The sequence below is a fragment of the Penaeus monodon genome, chromosome 2 (assembly GCF_015228065.2).
Source record: "Penaeus monodon isolate SGIC_2016 chromosome 2, NSTDA_Pmon_1, whole genome shotgun sequence".
Taxonomy (NCBI): Eukaryota; Metazoa; Arthropoda; class Malacostraca; order Decapoda; family Penaeidae; genus Penaeus; species Penaeus monodon.
The window spans coordinates 21,130,580-21,141,100 of NC_051387.1; the positions used below are offsets into that span (position 1 = coordinate 21,130,580).

The window sequence follows — 10,521 nt, forward strand, 5'->3', positions numbered from 1 at the left end:
GACCTATGATTTTGCTTCTTCAATGTCTGGAAGAATAAGAGGTACCCAGAAAGTCTTACAGGACTTACTAGAGCGACCGGTACCCTACATACCACGCCAGTCCCATAGATCAAATGCTTTTAATGAGCACAGTGCTAAGGCAAGCCCGCTAGTCACTTCCATGTATGCATTACTTGAAGAAATATATGTATTCTTCAATGCAAGTTGCAAAAGGAATGCAATATTTATGGATGCAATCCAAGACGTAGAAAATTGTCTTAAGCTCAGGAACCTATCGAAAACACGTTGGGTTTACCGTTCAGAATCAATTGAAGCTGTGTGGAGAAGTTTAAACTCTATTGCTCCAGCTATCGACAAGATAATTACTGATGTAGAATGTGAAATGAAAATAAAAAAATAAGGGAAATGCCATAAAGAAAAATTTAGACACATTTTACTTTATCTTTTCATTAATGTTTATGCATTTTGACAATGCATCTGCAAAAAGAGGACTTGAACAGTCTTGATGCACTTAGACTCATTGAATCTACAGTAAAAAACTTGAAAGAAATACGAGCGGATGAGAAGGCCATGGACGATGAGATAAAAGGCGCCACTAATTACGCAAGTCAACTTGGCGTAAATGCATTTTTAGAGTTTGAAGCGAGGCATAGAATTAGATTACGGCACAGAAAGATAGATGAGCATCCCGAAACGACAGCAAAGATTGGTTTTTACCAGTATTATCGAAAGGAAATGGGCCTTGTACTAGACTGTCTCATCTTCGAATACGAAGAAAACTTGAAACTTTGCTTGGAAAAGATAAAGCCATTAGCAGAAACGCTCCAACCACCACTAAAAGAGCCCAACGCTAATATTGTCAAGCAACTTTGCAGTCTCTTCCCACCAATTGAAAGCATTGACAACGACATCTTATTTGCTGAGCTTGATGTGTTACGATCAATGGATGAGGCCCAAGCCTTAGCAAGTGTTCAAGAGGCTCAAAGATTTGTTCATGAAAACAAAAATCTCTTCCCGACAGTCAGCAAATGCTATCGTTTACTTTCTACCGCTCCCGTCTCAGTTGCAAAGGACGAACGAGTCTTCAGCAAATTGAAAATTGTAAAGAGTTACGTACGCTCTGCAATGAACGATGAAAGATTGAATGACTTAATTTTGCTGGCAACTGAAAAAGATCTCACAGATGGTATCAATCTAGACAGCATTGTGCAGAAATGGTCAAAGGCAAAACTGCGACGCCTAAGAATCAAGTGATGACTGAGAATGCTCTCTTTCGACAAAACAAAACTATCGAAATTAATTTTTGAACCCTGTTCTATTCGTTATAGATTTCTTGTTGTTGGTATTGTAAGAAGTTTCTAGTTAAGTTTTTACGTGTTTTGTTGTTTTATTCATTTATCATTTGTAAATACTGGTTGATGGTCCATTCCGGGCTACTTATAAAGAGCTAGTGAGCATTTTCTTTTTCGTGATTTGCAGGGCAAAAATTATTTTTTCAGCGCAAATTTACCCGTCACCCCCCCAACTCATAACATGAAGTGACGCCCCTGGCCCGGAATACTCCTGTGAGGCAGGAGAGGTTTAGGGACCAAGTATGAAGAGACAAAGGGCTCCCGTTCACTCCTCGTGAGAAAAGAAAGAAAACAAACTGGAAACCAAAGGGGGAATGGTTAAATTTCCAGGTCCTGCGAAGATAGACTGACTATGCTACTACATATTTACCGGGCGGCGCTTGAAAACAATCAGAGTCCTTTTCATACATAACACAAGCAGATAGTAGCGGTAAGCGGGGAGATAAGAGCAGTAGTAGTCGTAGTAGTAGTAGTATTGGTAGAAGCAGGAGAAGTAGTAGTGGTAGAAGCAAAGTACGAAAGAATAATGAAGTAAAACACAGGCAAGATCAGGTAAAAGCAGCAAAAATAGTAAAAGCGGAAATAAAACAGGTCTAAAGGACGATGACAGGTAAGCAATAGTTAAAAACAGACTAAAAACTTAACTGAGATCGTAAAATAGAAATTCAGTAAAAGCAGCAGTAAACGTATTAAAACAGTAAAAGCAGAGGCGATAGAGATGAAACCCAGATAAAGATCATGTAAAAACAATAAATAAGATAAAATAATGGGTATTAGTTAAAACACACAAAACTTACTGAAATCTTCATTAAAGAGAAATAACAAAAGTAAAATGAACCTAGCAATGACTAAAATACGTCCCTGAAGAGGCTCAGCATGTAAATCTTGACAACAGAAAATCCACTCAATACGGTTAAACTGAAAAAAAAACGTAATTCATATGTAACTCATACTTTATTGATTAAAATACTCATACGTCCAGCACAAATACAACCTAGGCAAGTAACGAAAATGGGCTGATACAAGCTTTGGTGATGTTTCAGCAGAGAAGAGGGTATATCCGAAAGACACAGAATTCAAGTTGACACCGATTATTGTCATAGGTCGAGGGCTGACATGGACTTATGACGTCACAAAATAAACGAATGATTTCTCAAAATAATTTACAATAAAATACAAATCAAATAAAACACGTGTTAAAACCGTTAAGGAATAAAATATACACATAAAATCCAAAGAAAGACACCATGAGGATACTAAAATATCCATAAAAAAAAAAACACGGAAGAGAGGCAACATTTTAAAAAATGGAATAATAAGAAATAAAAAAAAAAAATAAATAAATAAAAAATATATATATAAAAAAAAAAAAAAAAAAAAAAAAAAAAAAAAATATATATATATATATATATATATATATATATATATATATATATATATATATATATATATATATATATATATATATATATAACGATAAAATAAATAAGTGTGTTGTGCGGGTCCGTATCATGAGCGGCCCTTCACCACTGAATGAGCCGATTGTGACCACTCCCTTTTTCAATAATACTTGAGCTTTTCAAAATAAAATAAGCAAACGAAAGGACATAATATGTGCAAAGGGGCGTAAAATATTTCGGAAGAGCATTAAGTTAACTCAGAGTCGAGGAACTGGGGGTGTAGGTGAAACAAGTAAACGTAAAATAAAATAATAACAGATCTTCCTCTATTTATAGGAAGCTACATGATATCCCGTGACCTTTCCGGATTAATCACCGGTTAATGAGCTAGCCATGAAAATACATAAATCCCCGAATACTTATCTCATAGAGCAATACAAAACAGGTCCTCTCAGTTCCTCTCGCCAAAATCAACTGGCCGAGAGGCGGGAATTCGTGGGTCGTCAATCATATTTAAACATTATATTTATTTCTTACTGTTATTAGTTTTACTATATATATACACACACACAGGGAGATTCTTTGGCAATATAAAACGTATAGATATTTTGCTGTATATTGCTGAAGCAATGGTTTAAAATGTATCGGAAAAAATATATCTCGATAGGTGGCGCCCGTTCTCACAACGAAAACGACGCTAGGGGGGGTTTAACTAGAAATCGCTGGCCCTCACGGGGACACTACATAAGTATTCAAAAATCATAATAAAAGAGTCAGTATAAAATATTAAAAAATGACTTGGCAGAAAATGACGTGCCATGTCACTGACACCGTGAAAAAAGTAAAATCTACAATAAAGTGACACTAAGACTCATTGATAAAATTGGAGTGTACCGCCTTCATCTCTGGATTGCAGACCACATTCCACAATAGATGTATACATATATTTAGATTTATACTTATACTTATATGTATGTACATACACACACACACACACACACACACACACACACACACACACACACACACACACACACACACACACACACACACACACACACACACACATATATATATATATATATATATATATATATATATATATATATATATATATATATATATAATATATATATAATTATATATACACACACACACACACACACACACACACACATATATATATATATATATATATATATATATATATATCTATATATATATATATATATATATATATATATAATGGTCTCTAATTTGAATGATACTAGAATACCACTATATTATCTGGCAGGTCCAGAGGAAAACTCAGTATCTGTTTCTCAGCTTTATTGAGGGAACAGACACGTAGATTAAAAGGGATCTTGTCGCGGTAGACGTGGCGGAGGCGGCGTCAGCTCCTACGGGTTGGAGGGAAGGTGTTCGCGGTTCAAGGAACGGACTCGGACTGATTCCTTGGGTATTTCTGGGTCACTTCCAGCCTAGGGCGTGGGGGCACAGCTGTTGCCCTCGGCTACCCCCTCCAGGCGTTTCTCGTTATCGCCGAAGGTGAGGTCATGACCCAGGAGGTCAGCTGCCTAGCCAAACTCCTTGATTAATGGATGTCACCCCGGCTCAGGTAGATTTCACTATTTATAGATGTCACGCTGCCTAGCCAAACTCCTTGATTAATGGGTGTCACCCCGGCTCAGGTAGATTTCACTATTTATAGATGTCACACTGCTCTGCCACCTACCCTCGCCTCGCCCTCGAGGCGCTGATAGACTGCTCCACCTCAAGGCTGTCCTACTCGCACGCCCGGAGAAATGCTTGACGGCCCAACGTAGACGTCATCTTCCACGGGCGCGCGTCCTCATCCACCTCCCGTCCTGTGCGGCGTCCTCCTTCCTGTCCCTCATCGGTGTCCCGTCCACGGCGCCGTATACGCGAAGTCCTCGTCGTAGCGCCATATTCTGTAGACGGTCCCCGACATGGTGATTCCTAAGTCCCTGGCTATCCACGGTTCCTCGCCATCGACCGCGGGCCTGGGGTGTGGGTATCGATGACCAGGCTAATAGCAACCAGACCATGCACACAAGGGCCAAGATAGATGGAGAGAAAGATATGACAGGTGGGGGGGGGGGGGGTACTACAGCACTACGAGTCGTTAAACAATAAGCCGATGATTTTTTTTTTTTTTTTTTTTTTTTTTTTTTTTTTTATGTCTTATTTCCCTTTTTTTTTTCTTTTTGATAGACCGGAATGATCAAGGCGATCCGCAAAGATCTACTTGAACCTCGAGCGTTCCGATAAAAGGATAGAGTAAGAAGTTGCAAAACTACTATACAAGTACTCAGTGCCTATGGACATTGCTGTTGTACAAGGATAGGTCCGTGATATGGGGGACACGAGGAAGCACACTCGATGGCCTTACTGCCGATGCGATCCTCCTCCTTGTGCATCCGATATGCTTTCGCATAGCACGCGCCAAACACTAATAAGAGGAGCAACATGCCTAACAAGGTAACATAAACAGGATAGATGAAGTTTATGTGAAAGTCTGACATCAACCCGACGTCCGCGTCCTGAACCTTACTAACGTGCCGTAGATGCAGCTCCGGGATTGTGACGTTGATTGTCGGCAAGGTTAGGAGCGCCGGCCTAATCGCTATAGGATCTGCAGTGACATCCGTGACGAAGGACTTGATTGCCGGAACTTTTAATGACAGAGAACGCAACCCACAGTGATGAGGTAGGACAAACGCTCCCTGCAATAACCTATCTGGCTGAAGCTCCTCGCAAGCAATTGTGGCGGCCGTTGATTGATAGAAATAGATCAGTGTCGCCTGCGAAAGACTGAGCATGAAAGGCGAGAGTTGATCTCTCACCTCCTCGAAGGAACAGAGTGAGGTGATCAAGCCACCTGAAACAAGAGCACGAGCACAAGATGGAGTCTGAAGAGATGAAGGTAAAGGTGAAGAAAAGCACACGAAAGTGTCCTTGGTAGGCTTCAAACAGGAGTCTAAGAAGTCAGAGGAAGGGAAAGATAGAGCATGACCTCCTAGCTCTCTAAGAATAAATGTGTGAGGCACGTGAACCATGTAATATGAACTGTTTGTTTTGTGTGGGAAGGGGTGTACGCGGTACGCCCTAAAGATAGTAGAAGGACGCACTGGAATAATAACAGACAGCCCAGAGGCAGTGAGGAAAGACCTGAGGCTAGCGTAAAACCGAGTGCGTTGTCTTAAGGGGAAAAGAGTCTTGACGGAAAATGAAGATACCCTCTTAAGTACCGCGCCCATGTCAACAGGCGAAATCACGTCAGGCGACACCTCACCGTGCGCCACACGAATGAGGGCTGTTGCCAAACTATTCAATCGCTGTGTAATTTTGTTGACTGTGCTCTGATATGAAAAAACAGTTAAAGTTAATGAGGTAAGATGAGAAACTTTGTTTACTGTGCCTACAATCTGACCGACCTTACCTCGCACAGCCTTAAAATCAGTAGCTAATTCCTGAACATTGTGCGCGAGCGTGTTGACAGCATGAGCAGATGAGTCGAAACTGTGAACTACAGGACGATAAGCTTTCCTTATACTTCTGAATTCGGATGTAAGAGTGTCGTCATCCACAACTCCGAAAAGTACGTGCGCAAAATTGCCAACAAAATTGAATAATCCTCGCCGGGCCCTACCTGTAGGAGTGAGAGGCCCTACGAAAGAATTCAACTCTGCAATCGTCGATGATAAGATACGATTGAATAGGCGAATGTCATGTGCATCAAGAGAAGGATCTATGGTAAGGTTGTCACGAAGAGAAATTAACTGGTCCCTGTGGTATAGCATGAGCTTGGACGCGTTGCGGAGTGGCAATAGCGAGAACCGGACCTCCACATGGCTGTTATAGGGAAAACCTTCCCAAGGTCCTCAACCACAGCCCCAGGTGCGTCCTTCACGTTACGCGGCAGGCGATGCGAGTCTCCTCCCATGAGGAGTGCCACAAAGAATATGGACAACAGCATCCTGGAAGGGAGAGCCAGATATCACTCACCACTCACACGACCAGCATAAAGAATATATCACACAAACCAGTTACAAGAGAAAATGAATAGGATGATAATGGTCGTCCTAGAATGAGCGGTGCAGGTAATAGCATGCAATCGCAGCTAAGTATAGAGATAGAAACAAAAACCCTACGGGAGTAACACATATACCTGATGAACTCGCTAACTCTCGAGGACTAGTGCAAGTAAATGAGAAAAGAATGATGTATCAAAGCAAGGATGACTAATGAGAGGACAATCATGATTCCTGACACTCATAATACTGATCAGCCAGCTTCAGGACGTCCAAAATGGAACCACTGCACAGAGCCATCAGCGACAGACTTGCACTCTGCCTTGTTGTTCTTTACTGCCACAACTCTGTAGGGACCCACAAATAACGGACTAAGCTTAGGCCGAATAGTAGTATGAGCATGATTTTTCTTAAATACCAAGGAACCGACCCCGATAGATTTCGCACGAGCGATCTTATGCTGGTACTCAATTATTCTGTCACGAGACCTGGTCAGGAACGCCTTTGCTTGCTGAAACGCTCGCTGCTGCCGAGAGAAACCAAATACTCAGCATAATTGTCCGCATAGAGGGGACGCGGCCTCATCTCCAGGAGTTCGTAAGGCAGCCGCTTGTCCTGTCCCGTGAGAAGAAAAGTGCGGATTATCGTCCAGGGAAGAGTGATAGGTAGAATTAATGGCCGACTGGACGGTGGGGAGAAGAACGTCCCAATCGTCCATGCTGTCGTCAACCAGTTGACGCAAAATGGTGAGAATGGATCTTTTCAAATGTTCTGTAATGCCATTAGCCTGTGGACGGAACGGCAAAACGTTCCACCTGCGTCACATGTAGCTGCTGTGTGAGAGTGGCTAACACCTGATTTACAAACTCGGTACCGTTATCCGAGCTTAAATATTGTGGACAGCCATGACGACAACAAATTACGTCATGAAATGCACCGCAGCCTTTGACGGAACCGCCACCTACTCGCAGTAGCGAGAAAAATTGTCCACGAACACTAGAATGTGTTTGTTGCCAGACCGTGATGTGGTGAAACCAGACAAAGTGTCACATGACACTTTCTTGCCAGGGAAAATCCGGAATATCGAACTTAAGTGCAGGCGCGGGATCGCTTGTGTGACCCTTGTACAAGGGGCACGTCTTGCAAGACCTGACGTGATTAGCTACCCTCGTTACTAACCGCGGAAAATAAAAACCGGTTACGGGTCAACTGCACTGCCTTATGAACACCACAATGTGCTGCCTCACGGTATTCATGAGCATACTTCAACACACGCGGCACTAAAATTTCCGGCACCACCAGGACTTCTCGGACGATCCGTCTGCGACCCATAATTCGCTTCGGCTGGGATCTCCGAAATAACAGTCCCGTGTCGTCAAGAAAAAATTCCTTAACTGGCAACCCCTTAACCTTGGGGACTGCCGTGCCCTTGGCTAAGGCTCGAATGATCTGGCCGTAAATTTTGTCGGCACGCTGGGCAGCAATATACCTCGTCTTTGTTCAGCGGTTTCCAAGGAGAGGAACCTGTGAAGCACTATTCACAACAGCTGACGAAGGCAAGCTAAATGAAGGGGGGAAATCAGCAGCGTCGTCCCGCTTCAAAGATTGCGAGTTTTCGATTGGCGCACGTGACAGCATGTCAGCGGCGACATTTGCGAAACCCTGAATATACACAATAGTCACATCGAAATCGCCCAGGATATCCTGGTAACGTGCCCTACGACCTTTACCATTAAGCGACGTGAGCGGCATGTGGTCTGTGTGAACCCTGACCTTGTACCCCAGTATAATATCTCTGAAGTACCTAAGAGCCCATACAATCGCCAACATTTCCCTATTGGTGACCGAGTAATTTTCTCTTCACTAGTGAGAACCCTACTAGCAAACCGATAGGACGCAGATTCCCTTCGTGCTCCTGCATTAAAACGGCTCCTAGCCCAACATTCGACGCGTCTGTGTGGAGAATGAAGGGGAGGATAAATATCAAAAATGCAAGAACGGGAGCGTGCGATAGACAATGTTGTAATGTTGAAAATGCGTTGACCTGCTCCTCGCCCCAGCGCCAGGGGACATCTTTCTTGAGGAGGTGTGTCAACGGTGCAGCGATCCTCCCAAAATCCTTAATGAACGGTCTATAAAAACCTGCTAACCACCAGGAACGACTTTACCTGTGTTGCATCAGAGGGAATGGGGAACATACTGACAGCTTTTACCTTGGCCTCGTTAGGGGCAATACCTGCAGCACTAACAGAATGACCGAGGAAATCTAAACGCGACTGGAAGAATTTACACTTAGCCGGATTAATTGTTAAACCCGCATCCGAAAGTCGCTGAAAAACACTGCGCAACCGCGCTTCATGGTCCCTGATCGAAGGTGAACAAACAAAATGTCGTCTAAATAGACTAGCACCTGATCATTAATTAAACCCTGCAGGACGAGAGCCATAAGACGACTAACGTCAGAGGAGAGTTCCTGAGACCCATAGGTGACACCAGGAACTCAAAGTGACCCACATGCGTCGAGAATGCAGTGTATGGTCGGCTGTCCTCTGCCAGGGGAGGGGAAACCTTACTCTTTCCCACCAATGTCTTGCAAGAGCTGACGAAGGTTAGGAATAGGAAAAGGTGACGGAACGGTCACCTTGTTCAGCGCCGAAAAATCGCAAACAGGACGAAAACATGCTGACGCTTCGGCACCAGCAGCATCGGCGCTGACCACGGGCTAGTCGAAGGTTGAATCAGCCCTTGCTGCAGCATACCGCGCACTTCCTCCTCTAGAATCTGACGCCTGCTGTGCGGAATCTTGTATGCCGGAATATACACAGGCTTAGATCCAGGCTCTAGAGTAATAGAGTGTTCTACCATGTGCATTCTGCCTAACGGACGGTCCGTGGTCGGTAAAATGTCGGGGTATTGATTTAACAACTTACCTAGTATCTCCTTACCCTCGCTAAATGCGAATGGCCCCTGCATAGCTTTTGCTAATGCTGCAGAGACATGGGTTAGCTGATTCTGGGGACGTGGAAGAAACAGCGCCAGAGAAAGCTGACGCAGGCAGTTCAAACTCAGCTATCAGGAGATCCGTGACCTCACAATCTATCAATCTGACACCACTATTAATAGACAAGGGGCAGGTGTTAAGTTCATCACATGGACTTGCGCACTCCCCTCCCGCAAGGTATACAGAGAGGGAAGAACACATGTCCCCTTTACTCGACAATTCTCAGGGAGGACCAAGCATGTGCCATATTTACCAACCGAAGCCGTTACATTAACCAGAACGTCATGGAAAGGCGGAATTACTACAGACTCCCGCGCCACTAAGTGCGCCAAACCATCATTGTCAACCCACATTCGATGCTTTGATGAGCGGGATGATGTGTGAGATGTGGCCGCGTGATGTGTGCGTGAGGTATCTGTAGCATGCTGAGGGGAAACAATTCCATGATGAATAGAGTGAGACCTAGAAGGACTCGTAGAAGTCATGGAACGTGAGGGAGATAGAATCGGTTGTGGAGGGGAGATAGGGGGAGGAGGTAATTGCGGGGAAGAGACAGGGGAGGTAGGGGGAGGGGTCAAGGAGGACGAGTAGGAGAGGAGAGTGATGTGTCCGTGCGTGTGGTCGTGTATGATGAATGACACAACCGAGACGTGTCGCTGTTTGTGGTAGATGCGGAACCAAGCATGCTAGGGTGAAAGGGGTCTGGGTGTTTC

General features: G+C 43.7%; 1 protein-coding gene across 1 annotated transcript; it reads left to right on the plus strand.

Moving 5' to 3' along the window:
* Nucleotides 1-471: 471 nt before the first annotated feature.
* On the plus strand, nt 472-1,254 carry LOC119578266. Its single transcript, XM_037925944.1, has one exon. The coding sequence runs from the start codon at nt 472-474 to the stop codon at nt 1,252-1,254; it is 783 nt and encodes a 260-aa protein (XP_037781872.1).
* The last annotated feature ends 9,267 nt before the right edge of the window (nt 1,255-10,521 follow it).

What these genes read in the sequence shown, in the direction of transcription:
- LOC119578266 (XM_037925944.1), top strand. Translation starts at nt 472, where the DNA reads ATGCATCTGCAAAAAGAGGACTTGAACAGTCTTGATGCACTTAGACTC.